At 50.3% G+C, this 23,231-nt stretch overlaps 2 protein-coding genes across 2 annotated transcripts in view; one reads left to right on the top strand and one right to left on the bottom strand.

Moving 5' to 3' along the window:
- LOC147618510 (nifU-like protein 4, mitochondrial) overlaps positions 1-23,231 on the top strand; it is a 94,226-nt gene that overhangs the window by 51,743 nt on the left and 19,252 nt on the right. The gene's annotated exons all lie outside the window — the stretch shown is intronic.
- Positions 12,180-14,828, bottom strand: LOC147618511 (uncharacterized). Its single transcript, XM_086774936.1, has 2 exons — positions 14,291-14,828; positions 12,180-14,130 (listed from the first exon to the last, which is right to left on the bottom strand). The coding sequence occupies exons 1-2, from the start codon at positions 14,762-14,764 to the stop codon at positions 13,033-13,035; spliced, it is 1,572 nt and encodes a 523-aa protein (XP_086631062.1). The 5' UTR covers positions 14,765-14,828; the 3' UTR covers positions 12,180-13,032.

Below are 23,231 nucleotides of genomic sequence, written 5' to 3' on the forward strand. Positions count from 1 at the left end.
AATATACTGGACAGTGACATATGTAATGTAACTTTGTCTCTGGCTCCATCCGGCAGAGCTGACAAATCCTGGCCTCAGCTGGTACTCCTCTGAATCTGCCAGTCTCAATCTCTAGCTGGTGTGAGGATGTGCGCATCTGACCAATAGCACACCGTACCCCATGAGAAAGATGAGTATCCATGTAGTTGGGTCTAATCACAAACCCATCCTCCGTGAGCTGGAGAAGATGATCTCTATAGAAAGCCATCTTCGTACCAAGCTCGTGTGTCGGCTGTATCCATGTCCTCCTAGTGTCCAGCTGAATCAAGTCCTGCCTGATAAGTCTGGTAATCTCTGCCCGTGTGAGAGAGAGGGAGGGTGCATCCAGGGAGTACTGAAATGGAGGTAGCTTGTCCATACTAAAGCCATGCAGCTGGAACCAAGCTGTCATCTGTGCATACCAACATGATCCGTCTCCCTGTGATGCCAACTGTCGTGAAGACTCCAGGGCTAAGCGAGCATATCTGTCTCTAGGGAGAGCCCAAGTGCTATGTATAAAGGAGACTGATCGAGTGAGTGCCTCTACTACCAATGGGGGGGAAGCCATCTCTGCACGGATAATATCATGTGGTATGGAGGCCTTGGCCCTAATCATCCGGGAAATCATAGAAACCAAGGGCCTCTCCATACGTCTCCATCCATGAATAAAGTGCTCTGCTACCAAACCATCATGATCATATGCTCTCCCAGTCCTCATCCTGTCAATAGCTTTCCTTACCATCTCAGCAGTAAAGAAAGCACATATCTTTGGGCATGGCTCCGATGGGTCTGGCAGGGGCGGCTGTCCTGGTGCTGTGTACAGGGATGCTGCATACTCACCCCAAATCTCTGTGGAGGTAATGGCTGGTGATGGTGAATGCTCATGGAATAGTCTCCATGCCTTGCCTGAGTCCTGACTCATAAATAACTGATACAAATCCCTCTCTAACTGAGCAAGATAAGCCCTCTTCTTCCGTCGCACTAGGTGTCGGAAGGTAATCCATGACTGTCTGTGAGTGGTAACACCCATGAGCACCTCTCTCTGTAATCTGATCCTCATCTCTCTACACTCCTCATCATACCAACTGTTCTGGGGCATGTTCCCAGATCGTCTCCGTGTAGGCTGACTATGGGGATATGCCTCTGATGCTGCAGCATGAAGCGTCTCTATCAATATCTGAGTGAGCTCATCTAATGGCCGTCCCGGCTCCTCGGCACATAAGCGTCTGTATATCTCATCCGTGTACACGGTGTCAGTCTCCCTCGTAAAGGTATAACGAGTGTGTGGAGACCTGTCCCAATGGAGCGGTGCTGAACTGAAATGTGAGAGTGAAGGACAAGATAGCATGATCCACTGCTATTCCAACCGGCCTAGTGCCTACCATAAAATCCTGAAAAGAGGGAATGAGACTGGGTTGAGCCATAACATAGTCCACTGTACTAGCACCATGCCGATGTGGAAAGCTAGTGAAACCGCCCGATATCGGGAATCTCTGTAGGCCATTCAGGATGGCCAATCCATGTGCAGTCCCCATGTCTATCAAATACCGCCCATACACTGTATGTTCCTCATCCTGTGAGAATCTAGATAGGCCCATATCCCTGACATCAAGCTCCCTCAACATCTCCTCTGAGGTATCATAAAATACTGTTTGGTTATGGGCGGTCCTGGCATTGAAGTCCCCCAGGAGAATGATGTCACCATCCCTGGAGAACTCCCAAATGTCATCATCCAAAATAGAAAAGGGAGACTGCCCGCTAGGTGCTGCATACACTGATGTACTAGGAGCAAAATAGCATATAGCAATGTAGAGATATCTGCCCGTCTCTGCCCTCAGTCTAACCCACATGTACCTAGCCTGCTCATCTCTGCGGACTATATGTATCAGTGGCTGTAGCTCCTCTCTAAACAATACTGCCACTCCTCCTGAGCCCCGTCCTCTATGCTCTGAACGAGTCTCCTGTCTACAAGCTGTCTCCCATCGGTATCCACTAACTTTTTTTTTTTGTAAAGCTCAATGTCATTAATTACAAGTGGGAAACCTCAAAACGAGGAAAACCCACCAAAAAGATCACACTTTTCATTTACAAGTGGGAAACCTGTAAGCGAGGAAAACCCAAAAAAAGAAAAGTAACTATAGGCTCCACCACCTAGAAGCAATCAAAGTAAATCCTATAAGCATCAAGAGTGATGTCCCCAGCATCATAAGCAAAATGAAGCGCGTTACCAAGCGAGAACTTGAAGTAATGGAAGGGAACAATGTCATTGGCTTGGAACATGAGGTTGTTCCGAACATGCCATATGGTCCAAAAGACCCAGAATCGGACCCAGCTGAAAAATACTGCAAACTGAGACTGCGATGCTTGTAACACCCCAAAAAGCCAAAAGCATCTGTGAAAAATGCCCGAAGGGAAACGAAGGCGAAGAGCAGTCGAGACCTGGCGAATGAACGATCTGGAGCATACACAACCCCATAGTAAATGTGGGACAGTCTCCTCAGTAGCTTTACATCGGACACAACGCGAAGGCGCAATATGACGTGCATGTAACAAGCTACCAACAGGAAGAGCACCAACCAAACAGCGCCACAAGAACAGGCGTTCTTTAAGAGGCAGATGACTTTTCCAAATGCGAAACAATGTACGTTTCCACCACATTGAAGATTTGGAGAGAGACCATAGCTGATTACCATGTCTGACTATCCATGCATCCGATTGCAAGAGGGCATAAACTGTCCCAGCTGAAATACATTCCATAGCAGTGGTTCCAAGATTCCAATCAGATAGACGGGAATCCACATTCAGGCGAGGTAAAGGAGAAATATCAGCAATCATCCGCTGAATTTCTGTCCAAAGATGAGAATAATGGGATCCCAATTGAAAACGATCCGCCGCAACAGAGAAAGAAAGAACCTGACCTGTGTCATCCACCACCTGATGTATCTGACAAATTCCTTTTTGAGATAGAAAATATGCCTGACGAGGTGAACGGTCAACCAAAGTGGAAGAAAATACACGACTCCAATGCAAACTCTCTAGCCGCAGGGAATTGCCCATCAAAGATCGGGAACCATGCCATATCATATGTGAAGTAACTTCCTTCCAATCAATAATGAGAGAAGAAGTGAAAGGACATCCCGGAATGTGTCCTTCAAGTTTTCCACATATAAGATCCCAGTATGTGGGTTGCCAATGACCATAGAATGGCGTGACAATATGCCGACACAAATGGGACACCATGAGAGTCCAGGGTTGCTGCTGATCCAACAAAACCGGCAAAAGCATAGCTTTCCTAGCCAAAACATGACGTCTCAAATCCAAAATATTCAGGCCTCCAAGACGCTTAGGAGAGCATAACTTGTCCATGGATAACAATCTGAGGCCCTTTCCACGAGATGAAGTGCGCCAGAAATGCGCCAATATACTTGACATAAGGGACTTCAAGCGGGATTGAGACCAATATAGCAAAGGTAGATAAAACTGCACATAAGCTACAAGAATGCATTGCACAATTCTCAAACGCACATGAAGCGGCCAAGTGGACAACTTCCAATAATGCATCGGTATCCACTAACATGTGGCATGGACTGTCCAAGAGCCTGATGCGTCTCACAGTAGAAGATGATGTCCCTCCCAGTGAAACTATCCTCAAAAGCCCCTACATCAAGGCATAGAGATCCATTACAATTCCAAGTAGCAACTTTGAGTGTAGTCCCATAGGTCTCGCGCCGTCATGAAGAGCGCCTCTCCATAATCACCACTCTACCATCTCTATAGAAGGCCACTTTCCCTTTCTCTCGGGCTGTCCTTATCTCGGGCATAACTTCTTTCATGTGGGCAAGTTGCGAGAGTGTGAGGTCATCTCCAAGGAATATTCCCGTCTTCTTGAGTGTAGGACGTCTCTTCAAGAAGTCCTTCTTCGCTTCCATGGAGGGGAAACGAATGATAAGTGCTCTCTCCTTAGAAGATTCCCCACTACCTTCTCTCTTCTTTCCGACTCTCCATGCCTTTGTGTGCATGGCTTCAATGCCCGTCATAGAGAAGAGCTCCTTGGTTTCCCCTTCCGCATCATCACGGTCTTTTAGACCGGACACTCGTACATGTAAGGCCCGGGTCTTCCTCCTTTGCTCCTCTTCAAGGGTCATGTTGATGATGGTGGGAGTGGGGATGGGTGGCGATTCTTTACCTTTCCCTTTCTTGGCGACCTCGATCCATTTCTCGGCCTCGTCCATCTTCTTTTGTGTCTTTGTGATCACCTCCACCCATGAAGATGTCTTCTCTTTATGTTGCTCCTCCTCCTCTGGAATGATCCTCATTTGTTCCTTGATGGTATTCAGCTCTTCAATAAAGGAAGGCTGAAATTTTCCATCCTCAAGCTTGCTTTTTGAAGTGGCTTTCAACTCCTTTTTGTGTGCTGAGATTTCAGCCGCTTGACTCTTAGCATGCAATTTGGCCTCCACTAGTTCCTCCTTTAAGGCTGAAATCTCAGCCTCTTGCTTGGAAGATCTCTCTTCGAGCTCTTGGATTTTGTCAAATCCCTTCTCGAGTTTGGAGAGGCTGTTTATGATTGCGGTAACAGAAGAGTCGACCATCTTCTTGTTTTCTTTGATAATTGTGCCGAGCTTGTCCTCCACCTTCACGAGCTCCTCTTTAAACCCGGTCTTGGCCATGACTTTTTGCAGAACTTCCCACAGCCAATGGACTGAAAATTAATCCATGACACGTGCGCGAAACAGCAGCAACATGGAGGGGGGGGTTTCAAGTCATGTAGGGGAAAGGGAAAGAGAGGAGATTCAGCAGAGAGAGAGAGTAATGTTGCTGCCTTGGGGGCCTGAGGAAGGGTGGGTGGCTGGGTGGGTCGGTGGGTGGGTGCGTGGGTCGGTGGGTGGGAAGACGACGAGGAGGGGGAGGCAGAGGCAGGCAGGCAGGCGGAGGGGAAGAGGACGAGGAGGCGGAGGGGAAGAGGACGAGGAGGCGGAGGGGACAGGCAGCGAAGGGGGGGGACGAGGAGGCGGAGGCAGGCAGCGAAGGGGGGGGGGGGCGCAGGTAGACAGGCAGCGAGGGGGGGGGGGGGGGGGGGCGCAGGCAGGCAGCGGGGACAGGCGGACTATGGACAGGCAGCGAGGGGGGGGGGCAGGCAGGCAGCGGAGGCGGAGAGAGAGAGAGAGAGAGAGAGAGAGAGAGAGAGAGAGAGAGAGAGAGAGATGAAATGTTATATTAACGTCTTCAAAAGGCCAAAGTGACCTATGAGACCAAAGTTACAACCATGTGACATCAGATACAATGTCTGGAAAAGAAAAGAAAGAACTGAAGGTAAGTATCTAGCCCCACAATACATCAGTAGGGGGCATCCGGAAGCAGCAACTAGGGAGAGTGGGAAGCTAATGCTACTAGTCAAAATGGGGTACATGAGTACATGGATACATGAATACATGAATATGGGGGAGTACAAAAGTGACAGTGAGTACAACAGTAGATGGCTGGAGTCGTAATCATCCTAGGAGCTCTAGCATGGGTCTTTGCCGGATGGCCTGGATATCTGCCATAGTGAGATGCCTGGTCGGACGAGCCCGATGCCTTGCAATGATGCTCTGAATCCTCCGATGTAGGCACCGTCTCCGATGTGAGGATCCGCGAACCCTCGGACGTCTAGATCTGCCCAACTGGATAGCTCTCTCAACTAGAGTCCCACGGGGTGCCCGCTGCTGGGCTGTCGGCTGTGTGTCCTCCTGGGTAGTCCCTCTAAAGAAGTCAGTAATCTGTCTCTATGTGGACATCCTGCCAGTCGGGCGTCTGCTCCTGATAATGGACTCTCTGAGCCTGCGGATCACCAGGAGACACAATAGTCCATGACTCTAGCCAGTGGTCCAAATCCCTCTCTGAAAAGGCAATGGTAGTGCCCTCAAATCTCATAATATGCTGTGCAGCGACAGATGTAGTGCTCCTCCGTCTCTGGCTCTATCCAAAAAATCTAACAAATCCTGTCCCTTGGAGGTATGCCTCTAAATGTGCCTGTCTCTATCTCTAACTGATGTGAGGAGGTGCGGATCTGCCCAATGGCGCACCTCAATCCATGAGACAGATGGGTATCCATGTAGCTCGGTCTAAGTATAAAGCCATCCTCAGTAGTGCGGAGAAGATGGTCTCTATAGAAAGCCATCTTCGTCCCCAACCCCTGTGAGGGCTCTAGCCATGTCCTCCTAGTGTCCAACTGAATGAGGTCCTGTCTGATGACTCTACTAATCTCAGAATGTGTCAAGGTGAGAGAGGGTGCCTTCAGAGAGTACTGGAAGGGTGGAAGTCTGTCTAAACTGAACCCGTGGAGCTCAAACCAGGATGCTATCTGCGCATACCAACATGAAGTGTCTCCCTCCATGGCTAGCTGATGAGAGGACTCTAAAGCAAGTCGTGCATACCGGTGTCGGGGAAGCTCCCAGGTGCTATGAATGAAGGACACTGATCTGGTAAGAGCCTCGACTACGATCGGTGGTGCTCCCATCTCAGCTTTAATAATCTCATGGGGTACCGAGGCCTTAGCCCGAATCATCCTGGAGATCATGGACACAAGTGGTCTCTGCATCGCTCTCCATCCATCGTATGTGCATCCTGATCGACTGTGACGATCTAGGCTAGGCCCCCAGATCTGTACTCCATATAGCATAGCCGATGTGACCAGCGTGTCAAAAAGCCACAGCTTAGTGCGTGGCTCTTGAAACTGTACCTGTGAGCACATCCTCTCTAGACCTCCTAGTGCTGCATATCCTCTAGTCAATCTGGCCTCTGCTGCCCCCCTCATGGAAAATGTGGGCCGAGTGAACATCACTCCAAGATATGTGTATGTGTCAACATACTCCACTGTCTCCTGCCCATATGTGAAAATAGGTGCTGATCTCCAAACCCACTGAGCTGTAGTGTTAAACACCATAACCTTGGTCTTACCAAGGTTAATTGAGAGCCCACTGTCCTGCGCATAAGCATGTAAAGTATCCAAGTGCCTCTACATACCCTCTGGTAAGTGTGCTATAAGCACAATATCATCAGCATATAAGAGCAAAGGTATCCAAGTGCCAGCCAATTGGGCTCCTCTGTCCCCTCGTGTCCCAATATAATCAGAGATCTCATCAATGTATAGTCCAAATAGAGTCGGAGAGAGCGGGCAACCCTGTTTCACCCCTATAGTGGAGTGTACTCGCTGGGAGAGACCCTCTGAAGTCCGCACCTGCCCAACTACTGTCTCATAAAGTGCCATAATACCCCAAATGAGCTCACATGGAACCCCCAATCTTGCAGCCTGCGCATCAGTCTAGCTCTGGGCACTGTGTCAAAGGCCTTGCAGAAATCCACAAAGCCACAGTAGATCCTCCTCCCATGTGCTCTGCCCTCCTCAATGATAGCCCTGAGGGTAAAGATATGATCCAAAGTAGAGAATCTCCTCCTGAAACTGGCCTGTCCTTGAGCTCGGACCCCTTGTCTCTCTGCCCATCTTTTTATTTTTCCCCGAGAAAAGATCCTTTCGTTAGTTATATAAAAACGCCCGTAGGGCTACAAAAGATCCTCTCCTGCTCATAAGAAAACAGAGCAGAGAACAAAGCAAGGCAGCCTCGGAGACTCTCCCTAGGTGCTGAAAAGTACAAGTATCAGTACAAAGAACTGAGGGGCTATATCATACAATAGGAGGGGGGAAAAGCCAAACAGGTGGCCTGTAGTGCCAACGGGGAGACCCTGCGTGTAGGGTATAGAAGGGGCCGCTGCGCCAAGTGGTGTGAAAGGCCTGGCGCCGCAAGATCGCCTCATCCGAATCGCCCCGGATGCGGTCCTACTGTCCTCGCAGGGTGTGGATCAACTCCTGCCAAATCCCCCGAACAGTCTCTGCTGGTGGCTCCAGTCTCCCCTCAAAGGCCCTGAAACACCGGGCCCTCCAGGTGAACCAGATGGTGAGGCTGCTGAGGAGCTCCCATCGTAGATCCCTCTCCTGTGTCCAGTCGACGGACGAGAAATCCGGTGAAGGAACAAGGCGAGGCTGGCCCCTAATGAATGTGATGGCCTGGCTGTCCTGCTCCGTCTCATAGCCCATAGCAGGCCTGACGAAGTCGACCAAGCAGCGGCACCCCACGTATACATACCCTCTGGAGAGAGGGGGGCCAGAATGCGCAGCATCCGCAGCCAAATCTGCTGCGCCTGAGGGCAGTCCCATAGGCAATGTCTCTGTGTCTCCATAGGGTGGCCGCATCGGACGCAGGCCGTCGGAAGACCGCTGTAGACAAGCCAGGTGCCAATTGCAGAGCCCCTGTGGGCGACCAGCCACCACTGGAAAGTCGAGATCGTGCGTGCCTGTCGACTAGCCCAGAGCCTGGTCCAAAAATCCTCCAGGAACTCCTGTGAGAGTCCCTGTAGCCGCCAGTGCCCCGATGCAGCTGGAGAGACCATCCTCCTCGCCGTCAAAATATGTCGCCCCAACCGAACAGTATACTGGAAAAAGGTGATCTCGGTGGCCTCAAGGGATGCATAAGGATCATGCCACTCGTACTCGCCAGGGTCCCACTGGAGCCGGGCCAAGGGACGCGCTGCATATGCCCATATGCGCCAATCAGAGTCCACATCTGCAAGGTCTGGGTCAATATGCCACTTCCGAGAAGCGGCGGCCACTACCCGTATCCTCTGAAAGATGCACTCTGCAACCAAAGGCGACTCCACCTCCACTCTCTGAAGTCTGCCCACATCTTGGATCTCATAGTAGAGGCATCTGCCATCCTCAGTGCAAGCTCTGACAGCAATCAGGATCTCCAACTGTGTAAAGGCTCCCATCCACCGTGGGGCCACGGGCTCGAGAGGCGTGAACCACTCCTCTGTGAGTGCCTCCTGAATGTCATCCCTCATAATCAACCCCCCTCTGAAGTGACTCAGCCTCTCCACCTGGATTTCCTCTGGGAGACTGCAGAAGGCCTGCCAGTCTCCAAAACTACGTGCTGGGGTTGCCGCCAATGGTCCCCAGGCTAGACGCGGCCGAGAACCCAGCATATGACCCTGCTTTGTGCGAACCGCTGGGCTCCAGATGAGCGGCTGCCTGGCCCGCTCCTCATCACAAGAAGGAGGTCTCTGAGAGAGCCCTGGTCTCAGCAACTCCCAAGCTCTCAGGATACTCAAGGCAAATTTATCCTCCCATCCTCTACTATGGCCTGTCCTCCTCATCTCTATGAAGATCCATCATATCGTTGGTGCCCAAGTGTCCCCTGTTGGGGGAGCCCGAGCTTGCAGCCGCTGCAAAAGAAGCTCTTTCCAAGGCTCAGCGCCTGGAAGCAACCCCCGAACAATAAGCTTCCCCAATAAGGCTCTACTCTGATCAACTGGATCTATAATGCCCAAGCCTCCCTGGGCCAACGGAAGTGTAATAACTGCCCAAGCAACCTTTGCCCGGGCTGGCTGACCATCCTGCCCAGACCAAAGAAAGCTCCTGATCAGCCTCTGTACCTGGCTGATACAAGAGCTCGAGAAGATCCAGCAAGACGTAATGTACCACATGGTCGCTAAAAGCACCTGATTTGCCACCACCACCCTCCCAGCCAAGGATAGCCGAGCTGTACTCCAATACAAAAGCTTCTTCCGAATGCTCAGAAGAAGCGGGGCAATCTGCTGCTCAGGTGACAAATCTAGTCCAATCTGGCATCCCAAATATCGCACTGCTGTGCCAGGAGGAATCCATCTAAAACCCGAGTCTGGGCTCCATGCCGGAGTGGGAGCGCTACTGATCCAAAAGGCCACTGTCTTGCGCCAATTGATCAATGCTCCCGAAGCTGCACTAAAAACCTGGAGCGACTGCTCTGCCCGCTGAAGATTGGCCTCCTGGCCATGCAAAAATAAACCCGTGTCATCAGCAAACTCAGCATCGAGCAGGTCCTCCCCCCGGACTGGGAGCTGGAGTCCTCTGAAACCAACCTCCTCTGCCGTCAGATACATGCTCATAGCCTCAGCAAAGAAGAGAAAAAGAAACGGGGCGAGAGGACACCCCTGGCGGACTGATCTGGTCAACTCAAAACTCGGCCCCCGTCCTCCTGCAATCAGCACCTGGCTACGAGCTGTGGAATATAGAGCCGCCACCCCTCGAATCCAACCTGGCTCAAAGCCCAGACGAAGCATAGTGCCCTCTAAGAAACCCCAATCGACTCTATCGTATGCCTTCTCAAAATCGAGAAGCATCACGACCAAGTCCTCACCAAGAAATCTAGCTCGGGCCGTCGCCTCCCAGAAGGTGAAAAGGTTGTCAAGGATACTATGCTCCTTGACGAAACCTGTCTGGGTAGCATGAATCAACTCCCCCAGGAAGGGCTGGATCCTCAAACTCAAGGCCTTTGCTAAGACCTTGTAGACAGTATTGAGGATCGTAATAGGTCTCCAATGCCGAATATCATCTGATACTCCCTCCCCCTTGGGGATAAGAAAGATCAAGCCCTCTGAAAAGCTCTGTGGCATCACCCCAGTGTCCAAAACATACTGAAAGCCTCTGCGGAGGCCTGGCCCCAAAAGGTCCCAATAACGCATAAAAAAGGCAGGCGTCAATCCGTCCTTCCCTGGGCAACTATGGCGCGGAAGGACCCTCAAGGCCTCAGCAAGCTCAACCTCTGAGAGAGGCTCTCCCAGAACTGTACGCATACGATCTGTGACCCTCCTCTGCACATGGGCCCACACAGTTTGTCTGCAAGCATCCCGAGCCTCAGTGGCTGGCTCCGCTGAAAGCAGGTCTCTATAGAACCCAGTGGCAATGGCTCTGATCTCCTCGGGCTCAGTAGCTACCGATCCGTCCGGCCTCCCAAGCTGGCGGACTCCTGCTCGAGCATGGCGGGGTCCAGTAATCTCAAAAAACTCCCCAGTCACTCTATCACCAAGCTGCGTCCACTGAGAGGCCTGGCGACGATAGTAAAACTCACGTCTCTGCTCCTCTGCCTCTCTAACCTCTTGGTGTGCCTGGCTCAGCTGGGACGCCACCCACTCACATGTAGGTTGCTGCTCCTGAAGGCACTGAAGCGAAGCAAGGCTACTTCTCAGCCGACGCTCCCGCTCGCGAGTCTCTCCCAGCCGTGTCAAGGCTGCAGCGTGCAAAAAAGAGCTGAGCTCGATGAGTCCCTGGGCACACTGGCCTGCTGCATCCTGGTCAGAGCTCTGACTATCATGCCATATCCTCTCAATGTCCTCAGCGAGACTAGGATTTGCAAGTACCCTCTCTGGGATCCTCAACTGCAAGCTGGTCTCCCGTGTCCTCTCCTCAAGTGTCAAAATAACTGGCGCATGGTCTGAAAAAGAGGTGCCAGCGAGAATGCCAACGGAGCCCCCTCGCTCCCCTAACCTGTCGCCCACATAGAAGCGATCAATCCGTGATAGATTAGTCCCTCCCTGCCGGCGATCCGACCGAGAGAAACTAAGACTGTCCTGAGAGTGGGAGAAGGCCTCATGCTGCCATGCATCAGTGATCCTCAGTGTCGTGCAAAATCGCTCCCAAGCTGCCAGCTCCGTACCGTGCACTGTAACATGACTGCCTCCCACCCTATTGGCCGGGTCCTCAAGCATGTTGAAGTCTCCCCCGACACACCAATGTGCGGCCTCTGGCAATGCATCCTGGGTCCAGAACTCTGCTTTGGCACTAGCATGGTTGGGTGCATAGACATTGAGCACGCCAAAGAGCTCATCATGCGTCCTCAGAATGACATACTGTGCTCTACCAGGCACAATGATCCCTCGATCCACAATGGCCTGCCGCCATACATCCGCAATGACCATACATACTCCTCCCTGCCCACCCAAGGGGTCAAACCCTGCAGACCAAAAGGTGTCCCATCTACCAGGCATCACCGAACCATGTCTCCGGATCCTGCTCTCACCCAAATGGTGCTCCTGTATCATCAAAATATCAATACTGCCCCCAACCAGGCATCTCTGAAGCTCCTGCCTCAAGCAGCCATGATAACGTATATAATGTGCGCTGCCAAGGCCCTGTACATTCCATGAGATGATCCTCATGGATGACCTGCTAAGGTGGATGCTGTCTCAGCCGTACGGCGGGCCTTCGCAAGCGGCTTGGATGGAGAATAGTCCCCATCCGAGCGGCTACGAATCTGCCCACCTGGTGTGCTGCAAGAATCTCGGAGCAGGCGCTAGTGGCTGTGTCCATAGTTGTCACGGTACGAAAATACGATACCGTACGGTACGATACCGTACGGGAATATTCGGTACGATATGAAATTTTGGGATACGGTACGATAAAATACGGTTTTTTAAATTAAAGAACACCTACAAACATAGACATTTTCAATTTGGAAGGGTAGAGTCTAGAGAAGTTGTTTCAAACCAAAATATCATTAAAAACAACTAAACAAGTTTGAAGTGACAAACAAAAGTACATAAGTATAGAGGTGCGATGCGATCATGCGCGCTAGGCGCGAGTACAAAAAGAGAGGCTAGAGCCAAGGCCCAAGGAGAGACTAGACAAAGGCATCACTATCAGAGCTCTCGCTGAAATCATCCTCATGAGAAGAGGACACATCAGTGGCCTCGCCGAAGTCGCCATCGCTAAGAAGGTTGCCCTCATCATCGAACTCGGGCTCTCTAAGCTCATGTGAGAAGCCAAAGGGAGCATCCTCATCTGCAAGAGCGAGTGTGGAGCTACCCGATCCACGCCGCACATAGGTATGCACTATGTCCCTGGGAGCACCACGAACCGTGCATCCACGGCTTCCTACTTGCACTCCTCTGCCACTACCTCCACGCCCACGACGAGTGCGAGTAGGTCGTCGATCAAATGACTCGAGCTCTCGATAGATCTCTGCATAGATCCTCTCCTCCTCCTCATCCTGCACTTTGTTTACACTCTGAAGAGTGTCCCCTGTGAGCTTGAATGCATCCACATTCACCTACATTGTACAATGATCAAGTGACAAGCAATGTATTAGAATTTGGTTCCAAATTTCAATAAACATTGAAGTTTGAAATTTGAATGCTTATAACTTATAACTTATAAGTTGTAACTTATACCTGTCTCGCTGATTCCATCTTTTGCATTGCGCGCAGCATGCGCAAGTTAGCGCGGCAATACACTAGCCGCTCTAACTGTTGCGTGCTCAAGCGATTACGTAACTTCGTGTGTACAAGTGAGTAGGAACTCCAGTTCCTCTCACATGCACCCGAAGAGCAATCCTGAGCTAGGATTCTCAAAGCCACCTTTTGGAGGCTTGAGAGCGCATACCCAAATGTCTCCCACCAAAAGAGGGGCTTCACAAGGGATTCCCTCTTCCAACAGGTAGTAGATGCAAACGCGGCTCCTCCCCTTTGGTCATTGTAGCTTATGAGCTCCTCAAGGAACTTCCCATGGCGATCCTCCGGCAATGCTTTGGGCAAGTAAGCATCTCGGGCTTCAAGTAGCTCCACGTTGGTGAAGAGGGCGGGTGATTTGTAAGCCGGATGCAATAAAGCGGCAAGACCATGGATAGGTCTTCGCATCCACTTCCATCTCTTCTCCACAATGGCCAACATACCATCGCGCTTCTCCTCGTCGATGGAAGGAGAAACGCGTAACTCTGCTATGGCCTCTCCCATGAAGTGAACAAGAAGGCCCATGGTGGCTCCCTCCATGTCGGTCATCCGCAATACCCTATAGAAGGGCGTGACCGCAATGACAATAGTGCGGACCGACTGCCAAAACTCCTCCTTTAGGCAAAGCCGTTGCATGGCTTTGGCCTCCGCCGATTCTCGCTCATCCCACTCATTCCACATTGTGGAGACCACTGTTTGGCGAAGGGAGGATTTCACATCGTGGAGGCGCTCCAAGACGAGCCACATGTAGGCGAAGCGTGTAGATGAAGGCTTCTTCAATTCCAACTTGCTATGTTCGCGGAACATGGCAAGCACCTTCACCTTTGTGGTGAAGAAGGTAACAATAGAGATAGCTTCGGTCATTACTTCCTTCATCCACACTAACTTGCCCATATCCTCCATGAGCAAGTCAATGCAATGGGAGGCACAAGGCGTCCATACTATGGAGGGATAGTCCTTCTCGAGCAACTTCCCCATCCGACGGCAATTTGAAGCGTTGTCGGTGATGACTTGCACCACGTTCTTCGATCCAACCTACATGTCACAATGCACATGAATGGATGCAATGAGCGTATGCCGTATGAGACTTGAGTCATGACTCATGATATAGCCACATATGATCATATGATTCATATCACATATACCAAAGCCTAAACTTTAAAGACTTTAGTGCAATTTGAAAGTTGAAACTTACCTCCATGATGGCTTGCTTGATATGGCGATATATGAATGCACCCGATGTTTTCCTCCCCGCCTTTCCGGAATCCACGCCCCGCACAAAGTATGTGCCAAGAGGGCAAGAGACAAGTATATTGATGATGCCTCTCTTCTTCCGGTCACTCCATCCGTCGGAGAGGATGCTACACCCATACTTGGACCATGCCGCCCGCACCGGATTGAGAGATCTATCGATTCTTTCCCTCTCGTCCACAAGCCTCTTCGTGCGCATGTCATGATAGGAGACGCCGGTCCATCCTTCACATGGGCCCACATTTGCAATGGCTTTCACCATTGACTTCCATTGATCTACCTTGAGCACATGGAATGAGAGATTGCACTCAATAATGGTGCGTGCAATCTCTATATCCGCTAGCCGTTGCCGTTCTCGGAGATGTGATAGAGAAGAAGAGAACCCCCCGGTGGCTTGGGCTAGAGTGGCTTGCCTCATGGGAGACTCAAGCCTTTGTCTCTTTGAGGAGGCGGAGGCGGAGGTGGCACCGATGGAGGCGGCGGGGGAGGATGTATCACGAGGCGGGGAAATGACCTCATCATCCGCCCTTGAGCTTCTACCACTATCATAGTGAGCACCCAATCCACCCTTGATCTTGTTGAAGATCTCATCGGATATAGCAAGGGGGACTTCCTTGCATGGCGCAACTTGCCCCCCCACCTTTCCAACATGTTGGAGAAGCCTAGTAACTCCACTTGTGTATTGTTTGCCACAATACTTACAAGTCCACCTATATGACTTGGACTTTCCATCGGCTTTCTCTACATGGATAGCATGCACATTGAAGGCTTCATTCTTCTCCCTTGTCATTGTAATAGAGAGAGAGAAGTTAGAAGATTCAAGAGATGGATAGGCTTGAGAGAGAGAGAGAGAGAGAGAGAGAGAGAGAGAGAGAGAGAGGCTTGAGAAAATGAGAGTGAGGCTTGAGTCTTGACTCTTGAGAGAGAGAAAGCCTAAAGGCTTGAGAGAGAGAGAGAGGCTTGAGAGAGGGCCTATGGGGGAGAGAGTGGCTTGAAAGTTGAGAGTTGAGAGAGAGAGAGAGAGAGAGGGGGGGGCTTGATGGTCACTTGAGCAAGACTCAAGAGAGGGGGGGGCTTGATGGCTTGAGTAATGAGCATTGAGAGGCTAGAGCTTTGAGAGAGGCTTAGGGGGTGGGCATTTTATAAGGGCCAAGGCCATGTAGCATGGGCCATGGCCAATGGGCACATGGGCCACAAAGCATGTGCCATGCCCAAAACGGCCAGCAAACGGCTACAAAACAGCCACGAAAACGCGCAGTCGGCGGCGGCGCAACGGACAGAAACGGCCACGAAAACGCGCAGTCGGCGGCGGCGCAACGGCTAAAAACGGGCAAATCTGGCATATCGTACCGTACGATATCGTACGATATCGTACCGTACGAATCGTACGTACGATTCGATTCGTACGCGTACGAGAAACAACCCTGGCTGTGTCCCATGGCGACTGCCTCCCGCTCAGACAGAGCAACCTCGTGTATGCATACATATCCAGGGTCGCGTGCTAAGTCTGCCACTATGCGAACGACCAAATGTCGAATCCCTGAGGCATCCACACTCCCGGGATCAAAGAAAAAATGAGCCAACTCCCATAGTTGGCCTATCACATCTGTCACCTCCAGATCGCTCACATGGTGAGAAAACTCAACTGCCTGAGTCTTCAAAGTGCTAAGAGCGAGCTCTAGAGTCCACTCCCGGTCGCGTGGGCCACAGAGAGGGAATGAGAAGGCCACCGCTGAATCAAGTGCCTCCTGCGGAGGTATCACTACATGAACTCTGATGGGTGCTGGCTCATGGGGGCCCTCTGCTCCAAAAAGCCGTGTGAAGGAGTAATCAAAAGCCTCCGAGCGCTGTCTAGTGTTGAGACGACTCAGCCGACTGCGGATAGAGGATATCCGTGAAGCCCCAATCGGCATGGTAAGTCTCCTCTGCGGTGCTCGGAGCCCTCCGGACTGCAGGTGAACGCTAGGGGACTGCCAGGGCCTCCCGGGGAGCTGAGGCGAGCGGGGGGGGGGGAGGAGGGGGGGGAGAAGGTGCTGCTGCCGAAACCGGAGCGGGGACGGGAGGAGGCGGAAGCGAGGCTGAAGGAGCAAGGAGGACCTGCGGCTTTAGGGTTTCATGGGAGAGACATACACAGAGAGGAAGAGTAAGAGAGAGAGAGAGGGAGAGAGAGCACACCAATGTTTGGTGGGTGTGAATAGTTGGCTTGTTGTAGTTAGGGGCACACCACAACCCCTTTATAAGAAGAGTGACCTTTACAATGACTTGGAGTGCACTCCACACATATGACTTGGAGTGCACTCCACACTTATTAATAAGTGAATGTGAAACGGACCAAATAATGGGCATACACTTATACACATGTACACACTTGTACATACTTGGGGCCTTTACCCCAACAACGTTGAAGGAGCAAGGAGGACCTGCGGCTTTAGGGTTTCATGGGAGAGACATACACAGAGAGGAAGAGTAAGAGAGAGAGAGAGGGAGAGAGAGCACACCAATGTTTGGTGGGTGTGAATAGTTGGCTTGTTGTAGTTAGGGGCACACCACAACCCCTTTATAAGAAGAGTGACCTTTACAATGACTTGGAGTGCACTCCACACATATGACTTGGAGTGCACTCCACACTTATTAATAAGTGAATGTGAAACGGACCAAATAATGGGCATACACTTATACACATGTACACACTTGTACATACTTGGGGCCTTTACCCCAACAACCTCCCACTTAAAGGCCAGTGTGTGCCTAAAAGAGGAGAGAGATCAGCAGATGTCTGATCATCCAATGCCCATCAAGTGCCTGCAGTGAGCAAACCTCTCTGGAGGTAAACTCTTGGTCAACAGATCCGCTGGGTTGTCATCCGTATGAATCTTGACAAGCTGAATCAGCTTGTCCTCTATCACCTCTCTGATGAAGTGATACTTCACATCCACATGCTTCGTCTTTGCATGAAAGACAGGGTTCTTTGCCAACTGGATGGCACTCTGACTGTCACAATGCAACAATGGAATATCCCCTGTATAGCCCAAATCTGCCACTAACCGAGATAGCCATAATGCTTCCTTGCAAGCCTCTGTGGCTGCAATATACTCGGCCTCTGTAGTAGATAAGGCAATGCACTTCTGCATCCTGGATATCCATGATACTGCACCTCCTGTGAATGTAAACACATAACCGGTAGTAGACTTCCGGTTATCTGGATGACCGGCATAATCCGAATCCGTGTAACCATGCACTAATGCATCCTGTTTGCCAAAGCAAATGCACATATCCTGTGTGCCTTTTAGGTATCTCATGATACCCTTCACTGCTTCCCAATGCTTCTTGCCAGGGTTGGCCATATATCTGCTAACCACACCAACTGCAAATGCAATGTCTGGTCTGGTAGCAACCATGGCATACATGAGACTGCCACAAGCTGAGGCATACGGAATCTTGGCCATATCAGCCCTGTCTCTATCTGACTGTGGGCTGTCCATAGCACTGAGTTTCACATATGGAGGCAACGGAGTACTAGTCTTCTTCCCCCCATCCATATTGAACCTCTGCAAGACTTTGCCAATGTATTCCTTCTGAGACAAATACAACACATGCTGATTTCTGTCCCGAAGAATCCGCATACCCAAGATGTGATTTGCATCACCCAAATCCTTCATATCAAAGGTCTGATGCAGCCTCTGCTTCAAGGCATCCATCTCCTTACGAGATTTCCCGGCAATCAACATATCATCAACATACAAGATGAGGATCAATAGACTGCCATCCAAAGCTTTCTTGGTGTACAAGCAGTGATCTATGTCACTTCTCCTGAAATCTTGGGATTTCATGAATGTATCAAATTTATGATACCATTCCCTTGGTGCCTGTTTGAGCCCATAAAGACTCTTTTTCAGCTTGCATACAAGCTTCTCTTTCCCTTTCACTGCATAACCCTCTGGCTGCTTCATATATATCTCCTCATGGAGATCTCCGTGAAGAAAGGCTGTCTTCACATCCATCTGAACCAATTCCAGATCCTCATGTGCAACCAAAGCTAACACAGCTCTAAGTGTAGTCATTTTGACCACTGGAGAGAAGATCTCATCAAAGTCCACACCATATTCCTGCTTAAAGCCCTTTGCCACTAATCTGGCTTTGTACCTTGGCTTAGTCCCAGGTGTAACTTTGAGCCTGTAAACCCACTTGCATGGCAATGTCTTTTTGCCAGTAGGTAGCTGCACCAAATCCCATGTGCTATTCTTATGCAAAGAATCCATCTCTGACTGCATAGCACGCTCCCATAGAGCCTTATCTGCCCTCTGTAAAGCCTCTTTGTAACATGAGGGCTCCCCACAGTCAGTGAGCATCAAGTAGTCAACCCCTGGAACAAACCTGTCAGGGACTCTGGAGGGTCTAGTGGACCTCCGTACCCAATGACCATCATTTGCAGGTTGCTGTCCAGCCTGCATATCACCCATCGGTGGCTCCTGTTCCATGCCATAGGGCTGAAAAATCATGCCCGGTATCTCCTCTAACTGTGGTATATCCATAGGGATATCTTCTGCCATATCTGGCTGTCCATTTGGACCATTTTCAGCACCATTTAAGGGCTGGTTTTCCTGCTGTAATGGCTGATTTACAGCCCTTTGTTGTTGTCCATGATGTCCATCATCATCAAAGATGACTCTGCCAGGCTCCTGTTGCCTTGCAGGCTCCTTATACATGCATGTTTCATCAAAAATGACATCATTGCTGCGTATGATCTTTCTATTCATGGGATCCCAAAGTCTATACCCCATTTCACCTTTGTCACCATATCCTAGGAATATGCATTTATGAGACTTAGGATCAAGTTTGGTGCGCATTTCCCTGCGTATGTGCACGTACGCAACGCAACCAAACACTCTCAAGTGCTTGTATGACGGAGGCTTCCCTGTCCATACTTCTTCTGGCACTTTCCCACCAAGCCTCGTGTTAGGTGACCTGTTTATAAGGTGAACGGCTGTCATAACAGCTTCAGCCCAAAAACCATGAGGTAATGCAGCATGTGACAACATAGAACGGACCTTCTCCTGAATGGTCCTGTTCATCCTCTCTGCTGTCCCGTTTTGTGGAGGATCATAAGGAGTAGAGAGCTCCCTCTTGATGCCTTTAGCATCACAAAAGTCCTGAAACTGTTTGGACATATACTCTCCACCATTATCGGAACGCAAAGCCTTCAGTGTTTTGCCAGTTTGATTCTCAACATGAGCAACAAACTTCTCAAACACTGAAAATGTATCACTCTTCAGACGAAGAGGATATGCCCACACCTTACGTGTGGCATCATCAATAAATGACACAAAATACTTTGCCCCACCCAATGAAAGCTGAGGCATCTCACATACATCTGTATGCACAAGCTCTAACTGAGCATCTTTCTGTCCAAGAGCTTTCTTGTGAGGGCACTGTAGTTGCCTACCATAGATGCAATGCTCACAAAACTGAAAACCTGAGAACTTAAGAGAAGGCAAATAACCATAACGAGATAAGAGCTCCATTCCTTTGACACTCATGTGTCCCAACCGGTTATGCCACAAAGAGATTTGCGGCAACTCGGTTGCATTCACATCGGCATGGTGACAAACACCAGCATACATGAAGTATAGAGTATCAACCTTAGAGCCTCTGGCAACAACCAGTGAGCCCTTACTAATCTTCCACTTTCCACTACCAAATGTGGTAACATAATCAGCATCATCAAGCTGTCCAGTAGAAAGCAGATTCTTCTTGATCTCAGGCACATGCCTGACATCATGGAGCATAAGCTGTGAGCCATCTGAAAATACAAGCCTCACATCACCTCTGCCAAGTATCTTGCATGCATGGTTATCACCCAAATAAACAACTCCTTCATTGCCAGCAGTGTACCTGACAAACAAGTCTCTGCAACCTGTGACATGAAAGGAGGCACCTGAATCAATGATCCATGAGTGCATACCATGACCACCTGTAAGAAGTGAATGGGCATCAAGTGAAGACGTAAATAGGACTTCATCCACACTGTCACCTGCATGTGACACATTGACTTCTTCAATCTTGACTCCACTTTTACCCTTTGGCTTTGCATCTTTGGCTTCACTTGCTTCATCCTTGTCTTTGCCTTTTCCCTTTTCCTTTTGATCATTTTTCCACTTGTAGCATTGCTTTTTGAAGTGTCCCTTCTTGCCACAATAATGGCATTCCAAGTCCTTTTTGGAGCGAGACTTGCTCCTTCCCCTTTCTTGGCTTTTCCCCCTTTGCTGGGATCTCCCACGTGCATTCATTGCATTGGACTTTCCAACAGAGTTGTTTTTCCTGTTCATCTCTTCTTGAAGAAGAGCACCCTCAACATCTGCATATGACAGCATAGCATGCGAATTGCTAGTGGCTGTCCTGAATGTGTCCCAACTCTCTGGCAAAGTGCATAACAAAAAGGTGGCTTTGAACTCATCGTCCATTGCCAACTTTTGATTTATAACCTGGCTGACAATACCATTAAACTCATTGAGATGGGCTGTCATAGAAGCCCCTTCCTTCATCTGAAGGCCTATGAGTTTCTTCAACCAATACACTTTGCTTGAGGCACTTTGTTGGGCATACAAGTCCTGCAATCTCTGCCACATTCCCCAAGCAGTCTTCTCTTCACGAATGCTGAAAAGTAATGAGTCTGACACAGACAACATGATAGTGGATCTCGCAAGCTCATCCACATCTTCCCACTCTTCAGCAGTAAGAGAAGCAGGCATTACACCCTTTTCTTTGATAGGCTTGTGCTGCTTCTTCTGGAGCAACACATTGTAGCACTGAGTTTGCCAAATGTCATAATTATGAGAGCCTTCAAGCTTCTTGATGTGAAGCAAAGAAGAACTTTCACCTGTGGTTGCCATAGCAAAGTACAACCAAAGTCAATACTTGACTCTCTACAAACCTGTGCAAACACTACACCCAAATGCACACAAAGTGCTCAACCCTGTGCAAACACTGCACCCAAATGTTCTCCCAAGGTATATCTCCCACTGCGGAATCTGTGCAAAACACTGCACCCAAATGTTCTCCCAAGGTATATCTCCCACTGCGGAATCTGTGCAAAACACTGCACCCAAATGTTCTCCCAAGGTATATCTCCCACTGCGGAATCTGTGCAAAACACTGCACCCAAATGTTCTCCCAAGGTATATCTCCCACTGCGGAATACTCCCACTGTCAATGATCAAACTGACACAATGACATAAAATACATCTCCCAAAACTGTCATAAACAGTGCAGCCACATACATTTGCCAAAAGCCCCAAATTTTGACAGTCAAACTTGGTCAAGATTGACCCAAAATTGTCAAATATGCATGGACAGTGTTACCACAAGACATATGCATCACCAATTGTCCAATTACATGAGAAGCCCCAAATTGCCACTGCAATGAGCTTCGATTGACGGTCAATTACCCAAAATTGGACTCAATTGATGCAATAATGCTTCAATTAACACCTTAATGCCTGCAATTGTGACTGTCCGGTGCCAATACATGAAAAGCCCCAAAATTTCGGCTTCAATGTCTGCAAATTGGCTTTAATTGACAAAAGCCCCAATTGTTTTCCACCATTACCTGCGTAATCTGCACAATTGCATGGAAAACAAGAAAAAGCCCCAGAAAATGAAGCAAAATACCTCTTGAAATTTGCTGGCTGTGTGTCTGCAGATCTGATAAAGGGAGGCACTCCAGGAGCCCGTGGGCCTGCTGGGCAGCCACGTGGGCTGGGTGGCTGGCTGGCTGGGCAGCCCCGTTGGCTGGCTGCGTGGGCTGGCTGGGCAGCCCTGTGGGCTGCGTGGGCAGCCTGGGCAGCCCCCTTGAGCTGCCTGGGCAGCCTTCTTGGCTGCAACAGCAGGGCGACCAGCAAAAGGAAGGCGGCCAGCTGCAAAAGTGAGGCGACCAGCAGAAAGGGGGGCGACCAGCAGAGGAGAAGAGGGAGGGGAGCACCGGCGACCAAGCTCTTGCAGTTCTTCGCGACAGAGTTGAAGTTCTTCGCGACAGAAGTCGTCCCCAAGCTTTCTTCGCTACAGAATTGGAGTTCTTCGCGACAGAAGTCGTCCCCAAGCTTTCTTCGCTACAGAATTGGAGTTCTTCGCGACAAAAGTAGTCCCCAAGGTCGAGGGAGATGAGAGGAGAACAGAAGAGCACCGCAGCCAAAACCCTAAGCAAGAGAACCAGGCTCTGATACCAGTTGAAGGAGCAAGGAGGACCTGCGGCTTTAGGGTTTCATGGGAGAGACATACACAGAGAGGAAGAGTAAGAGAGAGAGAGAGGGAGAGAGAGCACACCAATGTTTGGTGGGTGTGAATAGTTGGCTTGTTGTAGTTAGGGGCACACCACAACCCCTTTATAAGAAGAGTGACCTTTACAATGACTTGGAGTGCACTCCACACATATGACTTGGAGTGCACTCCACACTTATTAATAAGTGAATGTGAAACGGACCAAATAATGGGCATACACTTATACACATGTACACACTTGTACATACTTGGGGCCTTTACCCCAACAGAGGCGGGAGGGGGGGACGGGGGAGGGGGGGTGGGGGCGAAGGAGGGGGTGCTGGCATCTCCTGGTCCTCAGTCGGCGCTGGGGTCTCCTCCTGGAGGGGAGCAAAACTGTTCCTCACGGGAACCTAGTGATGCTAAGACTGTGGCTGCTGCTGCATCGGTCTCTGGGCGTGCTGCTGTGGCTGTCTCCCTCGACGGCGCCCCTGTCCAGGCTGCCACTTCGAGGTCTCTGTAGGCTGAGCAGGTGTCCTGGAGGCTGCCTGTCGAGCCGCATCTGCGGGCGGGCCACCAGGGGCCTGCTGCTGCGGTGAAGGTCGGGGTCTCCTGCGAGGGCAGGCCTTGGG

Source organism: Cibotium barometz, chromosome 35 (genome assembly GCF_041138505.1).
Source record: "Cibotium barometz isolate CiBa-2024 chromosome 35, ASM4113850v1, whole genome shotgun sequence".
Classification (NCBI taxonomy): Eukaryota; Viridiplantae; Streptophyta; class Polypodiopsida; order Cyatheales; family Cibotiaceae; genus Cibotium; species Cibotium barometz.

Excerpts from the sequence above, each read along its gene's own strand:
- LOC147618511 (XM_086774936.1), bottom strand. The coding sequence starts at position 14,764 with ATGAGGCAAGCCACTCTAGCCCAAGCCACCGGGGGGTTCTCTTCTTCT. Across the intron at positions 14,131-14,290 it reads TCAAGCAAGCCATCATGGAG|GTTGGATCGAAGAACGTGGT; the intron begins GTAAGTTTCAAC and ends TGTGACATGTAG.